Genomic DNA, 26,667 nt, shown 5'->3' with positions numbered 1-26,667 from the left:
AACAAGAAATAGAACATGGCAGTCATGAATGACCCCCCCCCCCCCCCCCTGCACATGTGTTGTGTACTGAGTGGGACATTTTAGTAGCTAGCGCTTGTTCTGATTTATTTCTTTGAACTTCTGTACACGGTCAAGTATTCCATGTACCTGTACATCAACTGCCCGAACCACAAAAGATGGGGCAGACCAATGCTTGCATGTGTTTGTGGCTCGGACAGTCTTTATCTATTGTCATCAGCATGTGAGCAGTGTGAACTAGAATATATATATCCATACACTGACATTGCATATCCAAACATTGATACTGCACTGTTTTTACTCTCATGGGATGCAGTTCCACTCACACGTGCAGGAATAATGGCTTATCTATTTCCATTGGTATCACGTTCACTTGTTCCTTCATAGTAGATGTTGGTATAATGACATCATAAGTGAATATATTATACCCACACACATCATCCAGCACCAGTCAGAGCCTAGACACTTGATGGGTCTGAAGGACAGCAAAATAATTTGACAATGGTGGTTGAGACACCCTTTGCCAGGGGGAGAGCAGGGGGGGGGGGGGTTGTAGGCATTTGTTTAAATGCAGGAAAACATTGCTGTTGTTTTCTTGTCAAAACTGTTAATAAAGAATTATTTGATTTTTAAAAAATTTGTTCTATTACTTTGCTTCATTATTGCAGTGGATCATCGAACTACCTTCACTTCAACAGACAACCGCGTGTTTCAGAAATACCATTAGAGCAATGATAACACAGGCATATACAGAGGTTTGAATGTTTATTTCCAGTGAAGTTGATAGCATCTGTATATGGAATATGGTGATTCATGTATAAAATAAAAATATAAAAAGAAATGGAACAGTTTAGGTGAACATTGGACAGGTCTGCTAAAGTTATGCAACACTTCATGCTAAAACTCATACTACGAAGAGTATGCTACAAGGAGCCCTAGCCAGTTATAAATGGTTAATCACAGGACTATCAGGCAGGAGTATTTAGTGATTCCCTCTCTTTTGTTTTATATTTTCTGGTATAAAAAAAATACATGGTGTGTCCAGCGATCACAAACAGAATCGAGATGATAACCAGGAGCCCAAACTGTTGAGGCTGAGGAGCAAGAATGACCATGATGAAGTGTACTAGATCCATCAGGTAGTTCATTGAGCTTTGCACCCCATTGACAACTCCGCGCTCCGATTCAGGAATATTCTCCTGGAGAAGTTGAGTCACTGTTAAGTCAAAGGACCACAGACCTACAGGCAATAAAAATACAAACATATTATTGAAATCTGCAAAAGCTAAACAATTAAAATATGGTCATTGTTAATCAGTGGCGTAACTAGAAGCTGATGGGCCCCCGACTATAATGTATGGTTTATAGCAATAGTCTTCTCATATGGGATAGTGACACCATAAGAGCCCCCTAAACCTCTTGGGCCTGGGTGCGACCACAACCTCTGCACCCCCTCAAGTTACGCCCCTGTTGTTAATGTCTCGTAAGTGAACATTTACAGTACAGTTAAAAATTAACTTGATTGACTATACATGAATACAAAAACTAATCCAAAGACCTCCATCTCCATCCTGTGCTGCCATCACATTAGGTAACACATGTATTTTTAAAACTAAGAGATAAAACTCTTCCCCAGACTCTCAGACTAATACCCACTCTCCAAAGCTTCAAACGTGCTCTTAAAACCCATCTCTTTAGGCAAGCTTATCACACTCGCTAACCGCATGAAATGTCAACTCTCCCTTTATTAATCCATCCTATCTGTTATCTGGCAAACAGCTGATATATACCAAGCTCCAGGCTTGGCTGCAGTCTTTTTCACCTAGGACCCTGTAAATAAGATGGCGGCTGATGGCTGGTTCAAGCAGCAACATCGTTGTTTAGTAAATTATTTATTAAATTATTTTTATATTGTTCCCTTATAAAGAATGGCTGGACCATTATACAACCTCTTGTGTCACCCCCTCATCCTCATAGTCTGTAAGCTCTTGTGAGCAGGGCCATCACTCCTATTGTTCTATATGACTGTTTGTTCTTTGTAATGTAATATAGTTGTATATGTCCCCTATGATTTGTAAAGCGCTACGTAATTTGATGGCGCTATATAAATAAAGATTATTATTATTATAAAACTGGATAAAAACTTGTAAGGCTCCTTTCACACACTCGTATGCTATGGCCGGGACCCGAGCATATCATACATTCGGCTGGAGCGCTCACCCCTCCACCTCTCCAAGGAAAGGAGGCTGCCATGGTTGTACGTAAGGCAAAAGATAAAGCACATTCTTTTTGACTGCTTTTGAATCTGGCAGCTTAGTATCAATCAAAAGCCTTAGGGATGTAGAAGACCAGGGGAGGATACTGTGAAAGGTTGAAAGGAGGGAGTCAATTTCCACCCTCAACTGAGACATCACTGTGTGTATTCTCAGTGGTGGCGAACCTATGGCACTGGTGCCAGAGGCGGCACTCGGAGCCCTCTCTGTGGGCACCCAAGCCATCACCCCAGAATGAAGTTCACCAGACAGGACTCAAAGAATCTTCCTGCAGAACCTTCCTACAATGATAGGTGAATTTTCCCTCCTCCTTTCAACTGTGTTGGTGTCCTTAGGAGGCTGAACGATTGAAAGTTGTCAAAGGACAAGGAGAAATAAATTACTGCTTAAATTGCTGCGCTGGCACTTTGCAAAAAATAAGTTGCTTTTGGTTGAAATTTGGGCACTCCGGCTCTAAAAGGTTCGCCATCACTGTTCTATACTGAGACATCACTGTGTGTATTAACATTATACTAAGTCATTATTATGTGGATTATTCCTTGTATAACGACACCACTATGTTCCCCATCCATGTATGTGTAATTTCTGTGTTGAATTGATGGGAATCCTGCACCCACACTAATCCTTTCAATGTGATATCACTGTGTGCATTATTTATATCAATTAAATATATTAATCAATTATCATTTTTATACTCCAAACTAGATGAAGTGTAGCCCGTGGATAATTTTGAGGCCTTGGACTAATTCTAAATGTTTATATATATCCAAAAAGACTAAATAGCAACTAGATTTATAATCAAAGACAAAGTCGGTCAGGTTGATTGACATGTCACACACCGTGTCCTAGTTTTAACACACATATGTTTGGCATCTTTTCTTAAAGCATAGGTCATTTAGATTAGATGAAGTGGTACCCGACACCCAGCACCCCTCCTATCAGCTAGTCATACAATTGCTAGAGCCATTTCACTGCCTACCAAACACAGCGCCATATACTGTATAGTGTTAGTGCTAGGTACTGCAGTCTCAATGAGAATGACCATGCCTACATTTTCTAAAGGGTCTTAGGAAGATCTTAACGCATGGGCCTAGCCTTATAAAACTTCATGTAAAGTGTTGTACTTACAGAATTATTTATATGGGCCCTTCTTATAATCAGAACTAACAGAATATTGTAGTCGGCATGAACTTACCCACTCTCGCTAATATTACTCCTGAAAACAACAGTATAATGGATATATAAGAGTCTGGAAGATCGCCGGCACGGACACTCTCAAACAACACAGTATTGTTAGTCCAGTGGATTGAGGAGCGGTCTGGGAGGATAGGTTGGTTAATATTCCCTTGAGATGGATAAATATGAAGCTGATTCTGATGCAGTTTTTCAGTGTTTGAAGAAGAATTCACACCCAAAATAACAGAGAAAATGCCCAAGTCAAACGGGCTTCCTGGAGCAAAGACGGAAAATACGCAAAGCATCAAACAACTAACATGGAGGCAGCTGGATATAATTCCTGTGACCACTAAGCCATAATGTCTTCTTAGTTTGGTAAACAGAAAGGTGCCCATTAATCCTGAGATGGCAGACACAGCCATGAGTATGCTGAGCAGAGAACCACTTATCCCCTGAGTGTAGGCATAACCAGTGGTAATACAATCGAAGCCCAGGACAGTGGTGTACAAGAAGGCCAACCCTAAACCTGCTAAGAAGACAGATTGTCTGTAGTAGGATTTCCAGCCGTCTGTACAGGTTCGCAGCATTCTGTGTAGATTTTGGAAGCAACCAGGAAGTGCTGAAGTATGTTCTGGTGGGGGCTCTGGGGTCGGGGACCTCTCTTTATGTGATACACTGGGAATGGCTGGAGTGCTGATGAAGTCACCTATGATGGAGCAGATTGGAAGATCACCTACAAAATATAAATGTAAATATTAAGGTAAATGTCTAGAGGATCATGTGTGTTACTACAAAAAAAAATCGAAATAAAACACAGCATTAAAAAATTTTATGTATAAAATTTTTTTATATACATATCTGTCCCTCTTTACCTTTCAATTAGCTTCCAATATGGGCCTGATCTTCTAGGTCTGTGTTGTGCAGTTTTGGGCTTATTGTTGATGAGTGCTTTAGCCCAAATTATTTTAATATTTTGAATAAAGTACTAGTTTTTAATATCTTTCTAAACAGGCAGTGTTGTACACATACACATATTAGGCATCAGGTGGCCTTTAATGGGGCACATTTACTTACCCTTCCGCACTGTGCCGTGATTCACTAAGATTGTACGCCCGATATCCTGCATGTGTCGCTTCATCACTCAGGTCCGACAGAGTTCATCATCTTTTAAGTGGTGCACATAAGTGCATTCTCTTGCGACACAATTTGAAAGTTAAATCCGCACTCTGTCTAAATCAGTCGGATCATCCGACGACACGACCCCCAATTTCTTTCACAGGGAAGCCAGCGCAGCTGCGCCAAAAAATGATTGTGTGCGCCAAAATCCCAGCGCAAATACCTGTCCAAGCCGCGCAATCCCCAAAAAGGTGCAAAGTCCGACAAAAGTTAGCAGCGCCACCCTTAGTAAAATGAGCCCCAATATCTTTGTGTGTGTGTGATCTGGAGGAATAACTGTGGCTCAAAGAGTATTTTTTAGCCAATTAATAGTATGGCTATCACTAAATTAAAGGGAACCTGTCAGCAGAGGGCCTTTTTGAGCATGGGACAGGTTCCCACAAACAGTAATGAATAATCCAAACTTCAAAAAACTATATAACTGAGTTCTATGGGGTTTTAATATAAACTGTCTCTCTGCCAGATTTCAAATGCGTGTCCCAGGGGCATGTGGGCAAACAAGCTGAGTGCCCCCCTCCTACTGAGGTAGAGGCTCTGTTTTTGTCATTCCCCTGCTCATCTCTACGTCATCTCCCTGACCCGCAGCAAGCAAATGTTGTGCTTGAGTGGTCAGCTGCTACTGAGCAGAGAGGTGGGTGGCTGTACTGCTAGATGAGGCAGAGGAGGGCAGGAGAAGAGGAGGAGGGAGGACGGAAGCTTGATTTAAAGAATGACAAAAACAGAGCGTTTACCTCAGGATCAATTTCCCTCTGCAATAACACAGAAATATATTTACAGGTGGTCCCCAACTTAAGGACACCGGACTTATAGACGAATCCTAGTTACAGACGGACTTCTCTGCCCACTGTGATCTCTGGTGAAGCTCTCTGGAAGATTTACAGGCAGTTCCCAGGTTACGTTCAAGATTCTTGTACAAGGTTCTGAAAGTTTGTTCTTAAGTTGAATTTGTACGTAAATCGGAACTGTATAGTTTATAATTGTAACCCCAGTCATAATTGTTTTGGTGTCTACGACTATTGTATTTTAAAAATGTTGGATTGTCATAAGAACCAGGATTAATAATAAAGCTTAATTGCAGACGCCTCTGATAACTGTTACAGCTGTTTATTGTAGCCTAGGGCTAAAGTACAGTAAATTACCAATATCCAGACGTCCGTTTGTAACGAGGGTCATCGGTAAGTCAGGTGTTCTTTAGTCTCAATTACAGAAACCTTACAGCTGATTACTGTAGCCTAAGTTTTATTGATAATTCTTGTTCCTATTACAGGAAAAAAATTGGAAAATCTGATTGTCATTGGAACAAAAAAATAATTTTGTCTAAAGCTACTATGATAAAATATTCAGTTCTGACTTGCATACAAATTCAACTTACGAACAAACCTAAAGAACCTATCTTGTATATAACTCAGGGACTGCCTGTACAGTATTCTGGTCTTTAATATTATGAGCAGTAGGGAGTGGAAATTATATTGCATATTTTATAGCTTTTCATATTTTGATTCATATTCACATGCAGAAGTAGAAAAATAGAATGAATAGGGCAAATGCACCTTTTTTTATTGACCCCTATGATCCTTTAATGCCTATAATATATAAAAGTTATTGTACAATTTTACTATTATTTTAGTCTTGGTCTCATAACATACCTTGCACATTTCTAAGTTCCAGTTGTCGCTCTATGTAATGCTCTCCGATGGACTGCTGTGGCTTTACCGCCAGCTGAGGTACCATTTTATAAACTCTGGAGAGGAAGATAAATTCCACCAGCAATGAAACCAGATTCCAACCAAGAATAAAACCGCATCCAACCACATTGGAAGCCCAAGTCATGACTTGACCCACTGATAATGGGGCAAAGATATTAATGACTTGATCCATTCTCCTCACAGTTGCGTTCATCCCTATAATTTAGAGACACAGAGAACAGATCAAAATTTATTTATGCCTAAATAATTGCCTCCATAGTTGTAGACTGTAAGATTAAGGCTCCAGTGTGTAACTGTGCACCCAGAGATCTATAGTAACTTGGAATTATTACAACCTCAATGTTTCTTGAAATCAGAATTCTGTATATTGGATATTTTGTAATATTCACAAAGCCACTAATTAGACATCGTGGTTGATTTGTAATGATCTAATATGACTTGTGTGTGATGGGACAACAAACTAAAAAATGTTAGCACGATGGGGGACATTTACTAAAAGGTATAACTGCACTCTTACAATCTGCCTCCTGAAGGCTTCAATGCTTTGTGTCAAATTATAATCCTGGTAGTCTCATAGTATGACAACTTACTGATGTACATTTACATCACTATGCAAGACGGCATAAAAAGGAATTTATCAGTTGCTATTTGGGACACTAATCCACCAACAGGTCCTGATGGATTGGTGGCCTAATGTTCCAAATAACGCTAAAAAAGGGTGACATTCAAATAAAAAATACTTATCTGTCTCTGAATCTCAGCACCTGTTGTACTTATATCCACAGGATATCCACCTCTGTCTGCCTGCTTGGCTGTTTTGGTATGTTTTACCCCATGTTTTTTGTAATGTGTATGGGGGCAGGATGAAGGCTCCTGGTACAGAAATGTTGTAATATTATCAGTTGCCATTCCTGTCTACAAAATGGCCGCAGATGGAGGGTCATGTGGTCTGAGCTGTCCATGACCAATCTACCTTCCAGGAGCTTGAATTTGTATACATGAATACTATTATAAGGTCCTGGAAGGTAGATTGGACATGGACAGCTAGAGATCACATGACCCTCCATTTTCAGCCATTTTATGGACAGGAATCTCTGGCTGATGAAGGAAAAGACATTTCTGAACCAGGGGCTTTACTTTACATTTCAAGAAAGCGGTATACATGTCCAAGAATAAATCCCATTTATGTACATTGAAATTATATCTGCATATGTTGCTTTTCTCCAATCTCTTACAATGTGTACCTCTCTGGGTGTCAGATAAGCCGCACATGTACAAGATTTAAGAAAAGCAATGTAAAATATCACAAAGGAGATATGGAATGGAAAATTGTACCAGGTGCTAATGAGACGAAGGCTCCTGGGCGTTACTAATAATATAATAATAATAAATACTATTAATATATATATATATATATATATATATATATATATATATATATATATATATATACATAAAATTAATTATTATAGAACATTCATAGTGTGAAATATTTTTGGATAAGATTACATATATCGTAGTTAATAAGATGTACCTTATTCATTTTCTATATGTGGTGTCTGTACAAAGCATGATTTAATAGCAATTAAAAAAAACTCAGGCAACATCCCATCCATGGATATTCTCATTATAAAAGTTCAAAGGAAACAAAATCATCCATATTTATGCAGCCAGCAGCAAGACAAATGCATGAAAGCAAATGCAAAACAAAAGCAAGAACACATTAATAATTCTCTTTCAGTGTCTTAGTAATAAAAATGACATTTTACTCCAGAACATTTGGATCACATAAAGGCGGCACACACATATAATGATTATTCACTAGTTGTAGTGGAGTTGCATTTTCTAATCTATACCATGTAGCCTGTATCATGTCACAGCTTTGTAACTGTGAAATTATCTGTAATCCCTGTTATTTTATACTGTGACTTCTTATCATAATGATAATCCTTGTTCATACAGAAAAACACTTAAAATGACACATAATAACAAATTATAAATACAAACATCAGTAAATTATATGATAAAACTATTGACTAACTGCTATTAAGAGTTTACAAATATAGAGATGCCTGAAGTGATGCTCCCCTTTAAAGTAACTCCTTTCAGGACTCTTTTCAGTGACTCTTTTCAGTTCATTTGCAGAAAATTTGGAGATTTTCCTTTTTGTAGGTAAACAGGGAAATTTTTACTTAAAAGATGAATTCTAGAAAGGATAGGTAGTTTGGTGGTGAGAGAGTTGGTGACTAGAGATGAGCGAGTATACTCGTCTGAGTATACTGCTCGGTCGAGTATTAGCAGACTCAGACCGGCTCGTTACTCGGACGAGTATCTCGCCGGCTCGAGATTGAGCATTAAATTAAGTGAAGAACAGTATTTATATTACATAATAAAATATCCAAGATGTTTACTGATGTTTTGCTTGTAAGAACACATTGAAATAACACTATTCTTCACTTTCCAGGTGTTCGCGCGTGTCTCCCGCTAAGTAAGGAGATGTTCGGAACATCTGGAATGTGAAGAATAGTGTTCTTTCGATGTGTCCTGCACTTAAATGGTCCTGTATTCACTGTTTTTAATGTTTTAATTCTATTCTTCACTTTGCAGCTGTGCGCGCGTATCTCCGAACCTATCGGGAGACACGCGCACACACCTGCAATATGAAGAATAGAATTAAAACATTAAAAACAGTGAAAACACGAACATTTAAGTGCAGAACACATTTAAATAACACTTTTCTTCACATTGCTGATGTGCGCGCACATCTCCAACATTATCGGAAGACACGCGCTAGAATATAATTAAAACATTAAAAACAGTGAACACAGGACCATTTAAGTGCAGGACACATTGAAAGAACAATATTCTTCACATTCCAGATGTTCGTGCACATCTCCTAACTTAGCGGAAGACACGCGCGAACACCTGCAAAGTGAAGAATAGTGTTATTTCAATGTGTTCTTACAAGTAAAACATCTGCAAACATCTGAGATATTTTATTATGCACAGTTCTTTTACTGTTCTCTTTTACTAAAAAAAATGCTCGGGTCTCCCATTGACTTTAATGGGGTTCGTTATTCGAGACGAGCACACGAGCATCGGGAAAAGCTTGTATCGAATAACAAGTACCCGAGCATTTTAGTGCTCGCTCATCTCTATTGGTGACAGATTCCCTTTAAACAATGCTGATTAATGAGCCTGGCCTCAAGTACCACAAGGCATTGCATTAGTCATGTCAGATGTCATATTGTTTACATGGCCTGGCCACAGTTGTGACTGCGCCTGGTGCCAGACCAGTAAAATCTTAACTGATAAATGGCACCATAGAAGCAACCCTATTACCCCCTGCCTGAGCAGGGTATAATAGAGAATCATCAAATGAAAACATAAAAAAGTAAATAAAGTAATTTCAAAAATATTAAAAAATATATATTTTAAAAATGATAAACATTGTAAAAACTCCCCTTTCCGACACCTCAAATAAAATGAAAATAAATATTAAGTACATATGGTACAATTTGTGTTGCAGAAGACAGATCCTCACATGGCTCTGTATACATAAAAATTAAAAGGTTTTGGCTTATGGAGGACTAAGTAGAAAAAACAAAAATTGCAAAAGTGGAAAAGGGCTCTGGTGGTAAAGTGTTCAAACATAAGCTTGGTGCACAGCTGACCAATTGATAAGACAGAATCATCAATTTTTGAATACAGTCTATATGTAAAAGTCTCACCGGCCAACTGGCTTCTGTTATCTCCTGTAATAACTACAATCCAGTCCTTCTGGATCGTTATAGTTAGCGCCGTACTTGCAAGATTTGCCAGATCAGCTAAAATAATAACCACTCCATAGCAGAATACCTGTCAATAGAAAAATACAGTTAAGTTCTATTCTTTCATTTTAAGGTTCATGATGCATCTTTATACCACAGCAATCGGCACACTGACCTTTCTGTTAGAAAGACAGATTAACATGAATGTGGACAATATAGTAGATATAAATGTGCTACAAATGCTACAATATTAAACAGCTAATGCAATAAAATTATTCAAATTCTTCAACCTGGAGCAAGAGAATTTCACAGTATCGGTCATCAGTATCAGATTGATGGGGATACAACAACTAGACTGTGTATTGGTAAGCTATTCTAGAAGTCTCCCAGCACCAGACCCCATATAATGCATTAAAGGGGTATTCCAGGAATCAGCATAATTCATATACAAGTGGGCACTCAAAATATAAGCTAATGTGTAATTAGTTGTTATTTAAAATTTTGCTCCCCTTAGCAGAAAATGCTGGTGACATAGACTGTAATGAAGAATAAAAATGCTACTGGCCCTTTAATCAGTCCGTTAATTTCCTCCGCGTGGTCCGTTGCAGAACAGAAGATGGCCGCTGGTCACATGTCCACATCACATGTCCTGCACCTGTCTAGGCAGGTCATGTGATCACCACTACGTTTGGCCGTAGTCGGTTGGTTGCAGTGCATCCAGTATGGCCAGTGTTTTGGTGATGGCAGTTACACATCATTACTATGGTAACAGAGCAGGAGAGTCTGTTAGATCATCACTGGGAGAAGAGCATAAGTGGTAGGAGGAGTTACTGAGAACTAAAGGATCATGGAACCTGTAGTTTCCAGTGGCGGCCATCTTAGTGATAACTCCACCTACTTTAGAGAGGCTATAAATTTTGTAAATCATAAAATCTAATTATGTAAGCTCCGTTTTGTGACTAATGACATTGAGTATTGTTGTATTCATTTATTTATATCATCATGGGTTTTTGTGTCAGACGTTCATATTCCCGGAATACCCCTTTAAGCCAGAAGAAGTAGTTTTTTGCCCTCTCTATAGCAGAAGAATAAGGAAACTACATACAGTGCCTTGCGAAAGTATTCGGCTCCTTGAACTTTTCTACCTTTTGCCACATTTCATGCTTCAAACATAAACATATAAAATTTTATTTTTTGGTGAAGAATTAACAAGTGGGACACAATTGTAAAGTGGAATGACATTTATTGGACATTTTAAACTTTAAAAACTAAAAAACTGAAAAGTGGGTCATGCAATATTATTCGGCGCCCTTAAGTTAATACTTTGGTAGCACCACCTTTTGCTGAAATTACAGCTGCAAGTCGCTTGTAGTATCAGGTCTCTATCAGTTTCGCACATCGAGAGACTGTAATTCTTCCTAAGAAAACGTCTCGAGCTCAGTGAGGTTGGATGGAGAGCATTTGTGAACAGCATTTTCTTTCCAAAGATTCTTAATTGGATTCAGGTCTGCACTTTGATTTGGCCATTCTAACACCTGGATACATTTATTTGTGGAGCTTCCATTGTAGGTTTTGCTTTATGTTTGGGATCATTGTCTTGTTGGAAGATAAATCTCCGTCCCAGTCTCGGCCTGTATTTGGCTGCTTTCATCGTCCCATCAATTTTAACCATCTTCCCTGTCCCTGCTGAAGAAAAGCCCAAACCCTGATGATACCACCACCATGTGTGACAGTGGGGATGGTGCCCCCACCATGTGTGACTGTGGGGATGGTGAGTTCAGGGTGATGAGCTGTGTTGTTTTTAAGCCAAACCTATCGTTTGGCATTGTGACCAAAAAGTTGGATTTTGGTTTCATCTGACCAGAAACCTTCTTCCACATGCTTGGTGTCTCCCAGGTGGCTTGTGGCAAGACTTTAAACAAGACTTTTTTTTTATGAATATCTTTGAGAAATGGTTTTCTTCTTGCCACTCTTCCATAAAGGGCAGACTCTCCCACCTCAGCTGTAGATCTCTGCAGATCATCCAGAGTGATAATTGGCCTCTTGGCTGCATCTCTGATCAGTCTTCCCCTTGTATGAGATGAAAGTTTAGAGGGACCTCCTGTCTCCAGCTCTGTTCACAATATAGGTTTCCAGTATCGGGATTGCTTTGAGATGCAATTGTTGGATACCTATCTATCTGATACTGATTGGCTATCCCAGAGATAGGTCAGCAGTATAACAAATGTATAAGGGGCAAGAAAATACCCTATAGATTCTAAACTATGGTGTTTTTTTTAAACCTGGACTAACCCTTTAAGGTGTTAATGAAAGCTTGGAAATCACACACCAGCTAGACTTACTGTAAACCAGCCATGCCAAATCTGCTCTATTTCATTTTTATAGGTGAATACCAGCATCAGGACTATACAGCAAGCAGTGACAGATGAATTCTGAATGAATAGTGACGCATGAGCAACTGAGGAAGCAAAAATGTATAATTAACATAAAACACACACTAGGAGGGTTACTAGCACATCTGTAAGATGAGTAGAAAAATGGTTTCTCAATAAAAAAAAAAATAGTAAAAGTGCAGAATATTTTAGTTTGCACATTGCAGTACTGTTATGCTGATTTAGAGGTTACTATTATCCCAGATACTAGGGAATGTACAATTTTATAATATCAGAATTTGATTATCAACTGATTATGTGGTCTATAGACATATTGGATGCTGCATTAGTAAGTTCGATTTTTTTTTATTGTTAACAAGTATTTAGGGTAAAACACAGATTAATTCACTCAGAGCTAAAGGACATCTACCACCAGGAAAAACGTTTGGCAAGTACCTGAGACCATTTTGAGTCTTATCAGTAACTCCTTTTTTCCAGCCTCTCCCATTTCATCTGATAATCTATTTCTCATCTGCCCTTATTAGCTGATTTATGATTAAAGGACATCTACCACCAGGATGAAGGATTGTAAACCTCAAACTTTACATGATTAAACAATATTGTTTTTTACATATGTAACAGTGTACATTAAAAGTCTGCACTTTGCTATTGGCTGATATTTGTATTGTGTCATTTTATGACGTGCTGCGTAGGACATGCCCTGCTTGTTGAACTGCAACTTTAGTGCTCGGTGGGTGTTCCCTGTGAGGCATGCTCTCCCTTCTGTTAATGTACTTACCCTTGTGCCTCGTTGTCTCTTTCCTTCTTTCCTCTTATAATAGTTATGAAAGAAGCTTGTGAGAAAATGTTTTCAGGATATAAAGCATGCTGTGTGTCATACAGGCAGTCCCTGGGTTACATACAGGATAGGTTCCATAGGTTTGTTCTTAAGTTGAATTTGTATGTAAGTCAAAACTGTATATTTTATAATTGTAGATCCAGACAAAAAAATGTTTTGCCCCAGTGACAATTGTAGTTTCATAATTTTTTGCTGCAATTGAACCAAGGATTATGAATAAAGCTTCATTACAGACACTTTACAGCTGATCATTGCACTCTGGGAGTAAAGTAACATCCAGAGAGCTTCACCAGAGGTCACAGGGGGCAGAGGGTTCAATCTTTAACTAGGGGTCATCTGTAAGTCGGGTGTGCTTATGTAGGGGACCGCCTGTATTGTTCATCTATCCCTGTGAGCCCAGCTGGTACTTTACAGAAGATGATTGCTATGGCTAGTTTCTAACCTACACTGACAGCACACAAAAGGATTTTGTGCTGTGACTGTGTGTGTCACTTTAACTTTTGAAAAAGGCTAATGTAGCCCTAACAAGGGTTATCTATGTTTAAAGGAAACCTACCACTTCCGATGGTGGTTATAAGCTGCAAATGCCGTGCACCAGCTCAGGGTGAGCCGTTGCTGGCGCTTATTTTCGTTATGTTTTTAAAAAGATCTAAAGCGTTTAAACACTTTAGTAATCTTTATATGGTCTGCGCTTGGCGCACCATGCGCGCGGCCACTTCCTATTCAGGCGCACGAAGCTACTTGTATATAAAGAGTACTAAAGCGTTTAAACGCTTTAGATCTTTTTTAAAACATAACAAAAATAAGCGCCGGCACCAGCTTATAAGCACCATCGGAAGTGGTAGATTTCCTTTAAAGGAAATCTACCACCAGGATGAAGGATTGTAAACCAAGCACATTGACATACTGGTGTGTGCCTCCTCTGGCAGGAACTGCTCTTCTTTTGTCTTCTTATGCCCTTGATTTTACTAATAAATGCTTTTAAATTTATACAAATGAGCCTGAGGCTCAAAGCTCCATAGGTGCTAATAGAGCCTGGAGCCTTAAGGCTTATTTGCATACTGTTTAAAGCCTTTTTCCTTAAAACAAGGGCATAGGAAGCTTAAAGAGAGCATACCCTGTCAGAGGGGGCAAACACCAATATCTCAGTGTGCTGGGTGCTATAAGCCACTATTTTCTGAGTGGTGGGAAAAGGCCCTTGCAATTTTTTGACACTTAACAATGGCAAAAAAACAAAACAAAACATTGGGGCTTATTTACTAAGGGTCAGGGACAGGCATTCAGAAGGGGATTGTGGCGCATGCGATCAGATTTTGGCGCCGGCTTTCATGCGACATAAATCGGAGGGCCGGACGTCGGGCGATCCGACGGATTCGGACTGAGTGCAGGATTTAACCTTTAAATTGTGTCTCAGGACAATGCACTTACATGTACCAGGAAGAAGAAGGTGAACTCTTAGTGAATAGCACGTGATCCATGATTGTTGTACAACACACAATGGGGATCGCGACAGGACCGGGTAAGTAAATGTGCCCCATTGTGGGGTTTTTTGCCACTTTTTTAGCCCAAAAAGTCAAGAAAATCCCATGATAAATGTCCCCTATGACTCTGTTTTGTCTAGTTTTGTCTGTTTTGTAAAGTACAGTGGAATACGTTGATGCTGCATACATATAATATAATAATTGTTATTATTTTAAACCATTAGTAAATATGTAATTCCCAAATTTATGTAATATACTGTAAATGTTAAAAACTATACATGTAGCAAAATGATTCTGTACATGATGTGCCTGTAGGTGGTGCAGTAAGACTGGAAAAACAAATCAATTTTTCCATGTTAAAAGTAATAATGTCCTGTAACAGCTCTTGCCTATTGTGTTCACTTTACTAAAAAATACACATTTATTATGTAATAAACATAAATCATATAAACCCAAATTAGTAGTTCTCATTTCAACCTACATATTAAACAGTAGTCAAAAAAAGGAAACTTTTTACTGCAGAGTTTTTGCCCAAAGAGACTATATTACAGCTGCATTCAATTTCACGGAATACAAGAACATGCAACAAATAATAAACATATAACGTACCTTTATTTCTTGGTTTTCTGTCAATCCAGTCACCGATTAATGCCCCGAATACTAGCACAGAGCCGGCCACCACTAAGCCAAACACAGCTGTAAGCAGCAGGTTGTGCCCATAGAGTTCAATAAGGAACACGGAAATGGCAAAATGCCACATGCGGTCCCCCTGAAAACAAGCAGAACAACACATTAGGGCAGATTTATCAAGCTGTCTGAAAGTCAGAATATTTCTAGTTGGCCATGGTAACCAATAACAACTCAGCTTTCATTTTACCAGTGTTCATGAATATTTTAAAGGGGAGCTGTGATTGGTTTCCATGGACAACTAGAAATATTCTGACTTTCAGACAGTTTGATAAATCTGCCCCATTAAGAAATCATACATACAGATTCTTCACTTTCATTAGTTTTTTAGAAAATGAAGGAATTAAAGAGCCTTTCTGAGCCTTTTCCGAGACTGAAGGGCAATGCTTAGAATAGGTCATCAGTTAATAAGTCACACAAATACAGTAGGGCGGATTACAACACTTGCTGAACAACACAGTAAGTCGTACTGTGACATCACTGTGTGCATTATCTGTGATATCACTCTGTGTGCATCTATACAGTGTGGAAACTGTGTGTATCATTCCTGCACTGTGACAATATTGTGTTTATTATCTTTATACTGTGACTACACTGTGTGTATTATCTGTGCACTATGACATCACTGTGTGTATTATCTGTGCACTATGACATCACTGTGTGTATTATCCCTGTACTATCACATCACTGTGTGTATTATCTGTGTACTGTGACATCACTGTGTGTATTATCTGTGTACTGTGACATCACTGTGTGTATTATCTGTGCACTATGACATCACTGTGTGTATTATCCCTGAACTGTGACATCACTGTGTATAGTATCCATGCACTGTGACATCACTGTGTGTATTATCTGTGTACTATGACATCACTGTGTGTATTATCCATGTACTGTGACATCACTGTGTGTATTATATCTGTACTGTGACATCGCTGTTTGTATTATCCCTGTACTGTGACATCACTGTGTGTATTATCTGTGTACTATGACATAACTGTGTGTATTATCCCTGTACTATGACATCACTGTGTGTATTATACCTGTACTGTGACATCACTGTGTGTATCATCCCTATATTTTGACATAACTGTGTATAGTATCCCTGCACTGTGACATCACTGTGTATACAATCCCTGTATTGTGATATCATTGAGTATATCTGTGCTGTGACATCACTGTGTATTATCAATGCACTGTGACATCTCTGTGTGTTTTATCTCTGTACTTTGACATCACTTTGTGTATTTTATTTGTACTATGACATCACTGTGTGTATTATCCCCGTACTGTGATATCATCTGTGCACAGTATTTCTGTACGTTGATATCACTATGTATTGTTCCTGTACTGTGACATTACTGTCATTACTATCTAGATACTAGATGTGCAAAAGCTTTGATTTTGATGTTGTTCACAGTGTCATGTTGTAGTTAGGGACCCAATTCCAAGTTTTGTTATGGGACCTCATGGTTACTAGTTCTGAGTATGTTACTCCAGGGTACATACGATTATTGTATGTTGAACTTACCCATATTGAAAGTGCACAGCTCACATATACAAGAAATCTTGGTCCCATGAGGTAGCTGACAGCTGGGCCTGATAAAATCAATACAGTTATATGGCATTTAGGCCATTGTTAATGATAGCTCATTAATAATACAAAAGCTGTACATTTATTGCAAACCAATAAAATATTTGCTATCCAATATCATATGTCTCAGAATTTATTTATGTATACATATATGTTATTTTTTGATTGGTTTAACTTGACGGTTAGTTTTCTAGGTTATGAGACGCCGAACAAACTGCATGGTCCTGCTACATGCAAAGGATTCAACTAAGAAACTTCAAGAATCTTTTCCCCTTCCAGTCCCCTACAGCTTCCCAAACAGCAAAATACCCAAACCAAAATATTGCTAATTTGCATATGGAAATTATTTTCCATGCTGTTGCATTACCTGCGACCCTGATCCTCTTCTCACTTTCTAGACTTTTTTCCTGACTTTCAGTATTTGATGATTTACCGCTTGCTCTGACCTCGGCCTGTCTTTTACCCCATCTTATATTATCAGGAGAAGTCGGGCACCATTTAACGCTGGTTTTGTCATTCAGTATTTGCTAAGTATTGTTATATATGCAGCTTATCCCTGGCTGTAGGAATATCTTCGTTTACTAAGTAGCTCGTTTCTTTGACTGTGGCGAGAGATTCTGTGAAATTTGTCTTTTCTCTTGTTTTCCTGTCTGTTCCCCTCTGTCTGTGTTCATTTTCTAGTGAGTGTTTTTTGGACCTGCTCTGGTTGTTACCTACTATTCCCGTCTGCTCTATTGCCCTTCTTTCTGCATTTAGTCTTGTTGTGTGTTTGTGTGCATGCAGGCATTGCTTGTTTGCCAAGTTTTTACTTGCAGAAATATCTGGAAAGGTCTTCGTGTTCAAAGAGAGAGAAGATGTCGGGTCTGGAGCTAGTCCAGGGAAACTGACCATCACCCACAGGCAGGGACTAGTTTCCTTGGAGGAAGGGACAGTTTTCCCTTCCCTGTTTCCCTAGTTCTTGCTGCTCTCTTTATACGGTTTCCTGCTTACTTGAACAGCTGCTTTGACAGTAAGCAACCAATCACAGCTCAACTTCTATTTTGATCATTAATTAATTTTAATATGAATATATTAATATGAGCTCTGAGCTTTTATTATTTACTATAGGCAATGAGTATAAGGCCGCTTATGTGTGAGGTAAGATGGATAGAGATAAAAATAGACAAACAGAGAGACAGACAGACAGTGAAAGACACAGACAGTCATACAAATATAGAGATATGGAGAGATAAATATAAAGTAGTCTTTATAAATTCCCCTGTCTGTGCAGTCACCGCATGCATACACATCTACGAGTGCCGAGGGTCTATTCATAGATGGGGACAGTGTGGTGGTGAAAACAATGATAAACCCCTCCCTGACCACTTCCTAATTTTCATGCAATTTTACCATTTTACCCCCATGTATACTGCCCATCACTATTGAGGAGAAAAATCCCTGAGGAACTTAAGTTTTATGTGGTCATATCACAGATTTCTTATTGAATTCATACCATGTAGGATTTATAGAAAACAAACATTTCTCCCTTTACGTGTGTAAATAGGTCAGCAATGCCTTCCAGCAGTCCACATATTGACTCGATATGTAAAACTGCCCGTAATGTCAACCCTGCAGGCACAGATGTGTAAAAGTAACTGTTAAAAGTGTTTGTAAATGCCAAAAAACAGTGAACAATAAACTGACCCATTTCTGACCAATTCTGATCTGTTAATATGACGACCTGTAAAAAAGGCATTAAAAATTTATAGAAATGTCTCAAATGTCCATTTGCATGAATAAAAGAGAATGCAGTTTTCTCAACAAAATAACTTGAAATAAAGGACATTTTACTGATATCTATTAAATTAGATTTTTATTTGAAAGTTGCAAGGAAAAATTTAAAAAAACATAGACAAATTAAAAAAGGCCTGGTCTAGCAGAACCGTACAAAAGTTATAGGACCATCGAATAAAATAATCAATAAAAGATCACCCATGAAATGATCATGCATGTCACGGGTGCCCCTGCGATCCACAACTCCGATCGCAGGCACACCCTTGCCCTTCTCTGTGGCGACACCCCTGTATGGCCTCACTTACCTCTCCGCGTTTGGGCTCCTTTCCCGGTTTGCCAGCGTGCGGGTCCCCGCCCCTAGGGCGCGCAAGCACTGGCACACGCAGAATTGAAGGGCCAGCGCATTGCTGACTGGCGCTGGCCACTTCCGGGATTTTTCAAAAGCCAGCTGCTCCCCTCAACCCCTGCCAGATCTCAGTGCTCCTAGCCTATGAGAAAGCTTCTGCAACCTCCCCCACCGGGTCTAGCCTTTTCTTGGGGCCTGGAGACAGCCGGGCCCGGAATACCGGAGTGGCTGGCGGTTGCGGCCTAGGCGCGCTAGTGTCACGGTGCTTAGTATGGGGACCGGAGGGCTGCCCTACAGCCTGGCAGGTCTCCAGCAGGTGGTGTTGCACTTCCTGTGTGTTTTCTTTGTGTTTTCTTTGTGTTCTGATCTCCTGTTGTGACCCCGAACTTGATCCTGATTTTGCTCCTTTGCTGCCAGCCCTGACCTCCTACTCCGTTCCTGATTCTGCATCATTGCCGCCTGTCCTTACTATCTGCCTGTCTCCGACCTCGAGACTGCCTAGCGATCCTGTAATTCGACCTTGGCTGCCACCGCGGACCTGTAAAACAACCTCGTAGCACAACGCCGCAGCAAGACCATCCTGCTTTGCATCGGGGTGGGACCAGGTGCCGCTTAGAGTCCGGTCCCGGGTGTCGGCTTGTGTAATCATCCACGGTGGTCCAGGGGGTTGACTACCCCAGAAGCCTGACAATGCATAAAGCTAAATCTACACAAAATATAAATAATCAACTCTTAAAACCTAAGAAAAAGGTTGTAATGTAATTAAAAGCAGACTATTTAACTACGTACCTGGGTTTGGAGGGGCCAACAGAGCCACAAGTAGATTGAAATCATGTGTTAAAATCGCATAGGACTGCCAGTGGAATGGGATTAATGATCAACCTACGGTTAAACTTAAAAATAATAAAGTTTTCTCCCGGGTGCCAATGTAGCCATGTGAAGGGGAAAAGAAGGGCTATCTTTAGGGATGCCTCCACCTGTGAATATCATGGCACACAGAAAACACCTGATTTCAGAATGGTTGAATCTCCCTGCAGCCCAATTTCTGTCTGGATATATCCCAGATGAAGTAGAGCATATCTGAATTCAGTGGCAGCGGAAGAACCCGCTTGGACTAGGGATAGGGGCACTCTGAAATACATAAAGTGAGGGATGATGTCCATTTTTAGAACAATCCTCCCAAACCAAGACCAGGATCAGGAGAGATCAACATGTTTAATCAGCAGTGTGGGAGAACTATTTGGAGATCTAGTGGCAGCTATAATCCTGAACGCTTTATAGCAGTGGATTTCCATTGGGCGATAAAGTTGTCAGCAATATCATACCATATACAGGCAGTCCCGGGTTACATACAAGATAGGGTCTGTAGGTTTGTTCTTAAGTTGAATTTGTATGTAAGTCGGAAATGTATATTTTATCATTGTAGCTCCAGCCCAAACTTTTTTGGTCTCTGTGACAATTGGATTTTAAAAATGTTGGGTTGTCATAAGAATCAATATTAACCCTAAATCTTCATTACAGACACCTGATAACTGTTACAGCTGATTATTGTAGCCTAGGACTAAAGTACAATAAATTACCAATTTCCAGAGGTCCGTTTGTAACTAGGGGTCATATGTAAGTCGAGTGTTCTTAAGTAGGGGACCGCCTGTAATACCTCGGTTGATGAAAGAGATTGGATCTGGTGAAAGTTTAAGTTTTTGAAAATACTAAAACAGATATCATGTCATTAGGCTTCTTGAAAGTCATGCTTGAGGTGGGGCTGCCTTACAAGGTAGCCAAAAGAGGCAATGTTTTCCATATCTTATCCTGGAATATGTATATTTCCCAAAATCAATGGCTCATCAAAGATCATCAATGACCATAAGTCTCCACACATCTGCAAGGCGGCCTTAATTGGCAAAGTCTCTGTAAGGAGACCTCTTGCTTCTTAACCTTAGTCAAAGTTGAGAATCTGTTCCTTTTGGAGTATATATACTGGTTTAAACCCCGTTTCATATCACATTGATGTTAAGGGGGCTACCTTACAAGGTAGCTAAGATGCAATGTTTTCCTTAGGCCATCATGGAAAATGCATTTGCTTATTTCCTGGACCCCCCCCCCCTCCTCCAGTGGAGCATCAATGTCTGTAACAGGGGGCATACATGCCTAGTACCATTTCATATTGATTTACTAGCCAAAAGTGATCTGTTAATACACCATTGGACACAAGTATAATGCTTGGATTTTACCCAAGATGACAGGCTCTGAAAAATCAAGTCTTAGTGGACCAAGTCAAAAGTTTTTACAACAGTGGACAATGTGTACAGAGGTATCAGCATACTCCTACTCAAGGTTTATTAAGGTTGTAATGTACATTTAGATCTAGATGAACTTAAGGGGCTTGTTCAGCCACAATATCACTTCCCGATTTAATGGTTTGTGAGATTGTCTAGACCTCAGACAGTCCTCAGTTGCCCCCTCATTCATATAATCAACAAGAGCATCAAATTAGGAAGTAATAATATATGTAAAATTTCTTATCATCTTAATAGCCATTTTAAGACTTTTAAATCCTAGTTTTACTATATTTTTAGGGTCAGCTGTGTTCTCATAGGATGTATGAATTATTATGTTATGGCATATTACAGTGATAAGGCCGGTGTATCAGCCATAGGGCTGCCAAGGGGCTCAAGGCCTAAGGGAGGTCCTGCAGCTGCGGCCCAGACTAATTGACACACAATAGTGATGAGTAAAAATAGTTCTTAAATATCCACTCTTAAACCTTTTCAGGAATGGTTAGCAATCATCTGACTTGTCTGGGGACTGGAGTGATCAAAAAAACCTAATTATGGAATAAAGTAAGCATTTTAACACTAGATTGAGACATTTTAGTATATGTGCTGCCGAAGCAAGCACTAGATTGAGACATTGTTTTTGTTTAAGAATTGGAGGGGGGATTTAGATTTAAGATAATACGCTAAAGTTAACTATGAAACTTTTTTTTTTAAACTTTTTATTCTACAAGCAGAAAACATGGCAATCTTTCCAGGAGTGGACATCACAAAAAAATCACCCCAAGGTCATAATAATTAAGGTGCAAAGCCTGGCTACAATTTGCTCCTTTAATCAATTTCATGTTATAAAAATGAAGTACAAGTTAGGAAATGTAGCCTCTGACCTTGCCACACTAACTTTTTGGTAAGTCTGCAGAGTGTTGGGGAACTGTAGAAAACTATTTTAAAATTCTTGGATGTAGGGGGCTCAGCTCATGGTAAGAAATTCTGTTCCAGCTCTTTGGACAAATAAAAACAAGCATTATTTATCATTCAGTTTGGCATCCAAAAGCAAAAAACAGGAAACTGGTAAACATCAATGCGTTTCAAGCACTACCCATGTTATTGTTCATGACTCAACGTAACTCAGCTTGAAACATGTTTACTGGGTTTCCTGTAATTTTTTTTGAATGCCACACAGAACGATAAATAAAGCTATTTTTATTCGTCCAAAGAGCTGGATCAGAATTTCTTTTTATTGGATTGCACCTCCCAGCAATGGGATCCGTGCTTGACAATGTCAGCCTCAGGAATATAAGGGGTTAGCTGGAGTTTTGGACTGTGTTACAGGGCCCATGGTACCCTTGAAACCACCCCTTGACAAAGGGATTCTTCTTCCATTTCAAGAAGTGATTGGCATCTGCCAATGTTCTGGGTGTCTCTCAAGTGACATAATTGTCCAGTTACTGGGCAGTTACATCTCTGGGGAAACACCCACAATGCTCAGTGGGGTCCAGGGATGGATGTCATACAGTTGCATCTGTCCTCCTTAGCCTCAAATGGCTGCTGCTTTATACGTTATAGTACATTGTGGTGCACAATGGGGTTAAAGGAGTCGGTGGTCAGTATGCCACACCGTATGTCCCACACTGCATCCCATTGGTTTGCATGGATGTTGTCCCAGAAGGAAGCCTCTTCCAAAGATGATGCACAGGAAAGTCTGCAAACAGTTTGCTGAAGACAAGCAGACGAAGGGATCACTGGAATCATGTCCTGTCTCATGAGACCAAAATAAACCCATTTGGCTCAGAAGCATGTGTGGCGCCAATCAGGTGAAGAGTACAGAGATAAGGTTGTCTCTTGCCTACAATCAAGCATGGTGGTCGGAGTGTCATGGTTTGGGGCTCCATGAGTGCTGCCAACTGGGGGGAATTACAGTTTATTAAGGGAACCATGAATGTCAACATGTACTGTGGCATAGTGAAGAAGAGCCTCAAATCCTCCCTTTAGAAACTTGGCTCCAGGGCAGTATTCCAACATGATAAGAACGTGAAGCACAATTGAAAGTCGACCGATGCCTTGCTACATTAAAAGGGGGTAAAGGTACTGGACTGGCCAAGAATAAACCCAGACTTAAACCCTGTTGAGCATCTGTGGGGCATCAATTGAAATCTTGAGGTGCACAAGGTCTCTAACATTTAAAATACTGGTGACACTTGTGTACCCATGTTTCGGGACGGTGGTAATTCAGGACCAGGTACAATTTGTCAACTCTTTTAATGTGTTCTGTTAATGGCTCTAACATTTTATTTTAGGGCTAGCAGCATGATTTTAGAGTTTACATGATTCGATTTTATTATTTTTTTGGTCTGAATTTTTACTTTTTTATATGTTTATGTATTTTCTACTGTAATACAGCGTTACCCTTAAACAGACACTATAATATAATTTGCCATTCTATTCCACACATTTTGATACATCACATGTCTGTGGTGACTTTAGTGGCAAACACATTTTTGTGGTTTATTTTTTGGTCTATGTTTTTTTTCTCCATTTATTTGGTTATTTTTTTAACTTCTATTTTCATTTTTGCAACTGTCCCACAGAGGTCAGAATAGACTTTCTTCAACATGTTTTACACTTAACTTTTTCATGGTAACAGGTAAAAACTTCTGTTCTACAGTGACAATTAATAATAATAATTCTGTTATTTATATAGCGCACACAGATTACGCAGCGCTGCACAGAGCTTGCCGTATCGATCCCTGACCCCATGGGGCTCACAATCTAATCAACCTACCAGTATGTTTTTTGAGTGTGGGAGGAAACCAGAGAAAACCCACTCACGCTATCTGGGCTCTGCTGGGTCTTCCCAGCCTGGTAGTACCAGAATCCTGGCGATATGGTGTTTCATCATGTGATCGCTGAGATGTACAGCTCTCCACAGCGCTGTAGCAGGACACATGACAGTTGAGCGACCAATTACTTGAGCAGTCTCCAAAAGCCCACATCATAAACATACAATGGCACAGGCTTTAGGAACCTGGGCCGCCCGCCATAAATCCAGAACCAGTTAATGGCTCTGTGTTGAGTTATTTTGAGGTCACACCAAATTTACACTGTTACACAAGCTGTGCACTGACTACTTTACATTGTATCAAAGTGTCACCCCTTCAGTATTGTCCCATGAAAAAATTTTAAAAATATTTCCAAAAATATGAGGGGTCTATTTACTTTTTGCGATATTGCATGGGTTGGTATATTGTACAACACATATTACTATGCCTAGTGGTAAGAACACTAGTAGAATAAATATCAAATCAATATCTCAAACCACATTTACGTAATACTCTCGCTAGACAGATCAGTAAATGCTAACATCACACATTTTTATATTTCAAAGCTACATTTTTCACCTTAAATAGATAAAGATATGAGCAATATATTTACCGAGTAACTTCTTCTCGCCCTTTTCTTGCGTACTAGGGGGCTGTGCTTGTGCCCTTTCATTTTCAAGACCCTCAAATTCTTCTAATTCTTCCAGCATTGCAGATTACTATACACAAAGGAAGCAGCCATTACATTTGACATGCACTGGCAGCTATGCAAACTTTATATAGTGAAACATAAAAACTACTATTAGTCACATATAAATGTGACGTATTCAATAGTCATACGGGCAATACAGGCAGTCCCCGGGTTACGTACAGGATAAGTTCTGTAGGTTTGTTCTCAAGTTGAATTTGTATGTAAGTCGGAACTGTATATTTTATAATTGTAACCACAGACACAATTTTTTTGGTCTCCGTGACAATTGGATTTTAAAAATGTTGGATTGTCATAAGAACCAGGATTAACAGTAAAGCTTAATTGCAGACACATTTGATAACTGTTATAGCTGTTTATTGTAGCCTAGGGCTAAAGTACAGTAAATTACCAACATCCAGAGGTCCGTTTGTAATGAGGGGTCATCTGTAAGTCAGGTGTTCTTAAGTAGGGGACCGCCTGTATACCGAATTAAAGAGTCTGTCTAATGAGTAAACTTCATCTAGTCCTACTATGACAGCTAAACATAAACTTTAATAAATAATGATACTAAATATGATGATATATATATATATATATATATATATATATATATATATATAGATAGATAGATAGATAGATAGATATATGTAAAATGAAATAGATGTAGATATAAAGAGACAATTCATGCTTACATTTACATATACAGTATGCGCAATCTAGATCTAGATCATCTATGTCATTCAATATCTAGATCATTTTACAGCATGTAGTGATGAATCCACCTTTGCCAATCTGATTTTTAAAATGCAGACACTCCGTTAACTGCGTAACATCTGGACCCGCCTTCCCTTTAGGGTAAGAGGTATTTTGCAGTATTTAAGAACGTCACAGTGGTACTTACCATAGGCACGCAGCATCAAAACTCTCATCTGTCCTAATGTGTTTTTTCAAACTGTTGACAACCGGAGAGGGGCCCTCCCAGGCACGGAAAGAGGAAATTTCCAAAAGGAAAAAAAAAAAAAACAGGTGAAGGAAAAGAAAAGGGATGAGATCACTTTATGAAACTTACATGTACACTTGCTAACATGTTCCCTCATTGTGTAAAAATGCTGGAGGTGCAAATGTTTCATGTTTGTTGTGAAAAGGAGAGCCAGCACTTTCTGCCACACGTGACGGGCGAGTACAATGTGCTGTATCTGGGGTCATCCTGAGCTATGGGAATGCAGCGGCTGGACACCGGCTATGCATTAGGCAGCCTGGGATTTCATTTTTAGAACACAATGGGGAGAAAAAAAGCTGGTGCGATGCACGCAATGAGTGAGTTATATGGACACTATGCTCTCCCTGCAGTGTGTATAGCTAGATGTCATTAGAGAATCCACAATACTAAAGGAAACATTCAGAAGTATCTCACTATTTATTCTCAATGTTTCATCTGGTATAATGGAGTTTACACTGATGTGTGCATTATAATTTATCGGTTTGTTACATCCGCAGATATTTGTCACCGATACAGAGAAGACACACAAACCTGCCACCTGCTCTATACAATGTATATTTTCAATATCTACTTATCGACACTTGAACTGGTGTGAAAAAATTATGCAGTGAGAGGGGGCTGAAGATCCGGGTCAACATTAGTCTCACTGTATA

General features: G+C 39.4%; 1 protein-coding gene across 2 annotated transcripts; it reads right to left on the bottom strand.

Moving 5' to 3' along the window:
• Positions 1-776: 776 nt before the first annotated feature.
• LOC140133519 (ferroportin-like) lies at positions 777-26,450 on the bottom strand. Of its 2 annotated transcripts, XM_072153793.1 has the most exons (9): positions 25,916-26,450; positions 24,937-25,042; positions 17,050-17,117; positions 15,441-15,600; positions 12,462-12,577; positions 10,081-10,207; positions 6,290-6,544; positions 3,487-4,200; positions 777-1,258 (listed from the first exon to the last, which is right to left on the bottom strand). In XM_072153793.1, exons 2-9 carry the CDS (start codon positions 25,031-25,033, stop codon positions 987-989), a joined length of 1,809 nt encoding a protein of 602 aa, XP_072009894.1. In that variant the 5' UTR covers positions 25,034-25,042; positions 25,916-26,450; the 3' UTR covers positions 777-986. The 2 variants fall into 2 exon arrangements, with proteins under 2 accessions (XP_072009894.1, XP_072009895.1); XM_072153794.1 differs by lacking the exons at positions 17,050-17,117; positions 24,937-25,042; positions 25,916-26,450 and adding an exon at positions 15,822-16,013.
• Positions 26,451-26,667: the final 217 nt, after the last annotated feature.

This window comes from Engystomops pustulosus, chromosome 5, assembly GCF_040894005.1.
Source record: "Engystomops pustulosus chromosome 5, aEngPut4.maternal, whole genome shotgun sequence".
NCBI lineage: Eukaryota > Metazoa > Chordata > Amphibia > Anura > Leptodactylidae > Engystomops > Engystomops pustulosus.
The sequence above is the reverse complement of the archived record's forward strand: the minus strand, read 5'-3'. Positions and strand labels throughout refer to the sequence as shown.

Excerpts from the sequence above, each read along its gene's own strand:
- LOC140133519 (XM_072153793.1), bottom strand. The coding sequence starts at position 25,033 with ATGCTGGAAGAATTAGAAGAATTTGAGGGTCTTGAAAATGAAAGGGCA. Across the intron at positions 12,578-15,440 it reads CAGAAAACCAAGAAATAAAG|TTGCTCATGCGTCACTATTC; the intron begins GTACGTTATATG and ends TTGCTTCCTCAG. Across the intron at positions 1,259-3,486 it reads AGTAATATTAGCGAGAGTGG|GTCTGTGGTCCTTTGACTTA; the intron begins GTAAGTTCATGC and ends TATTGCCTGTAG.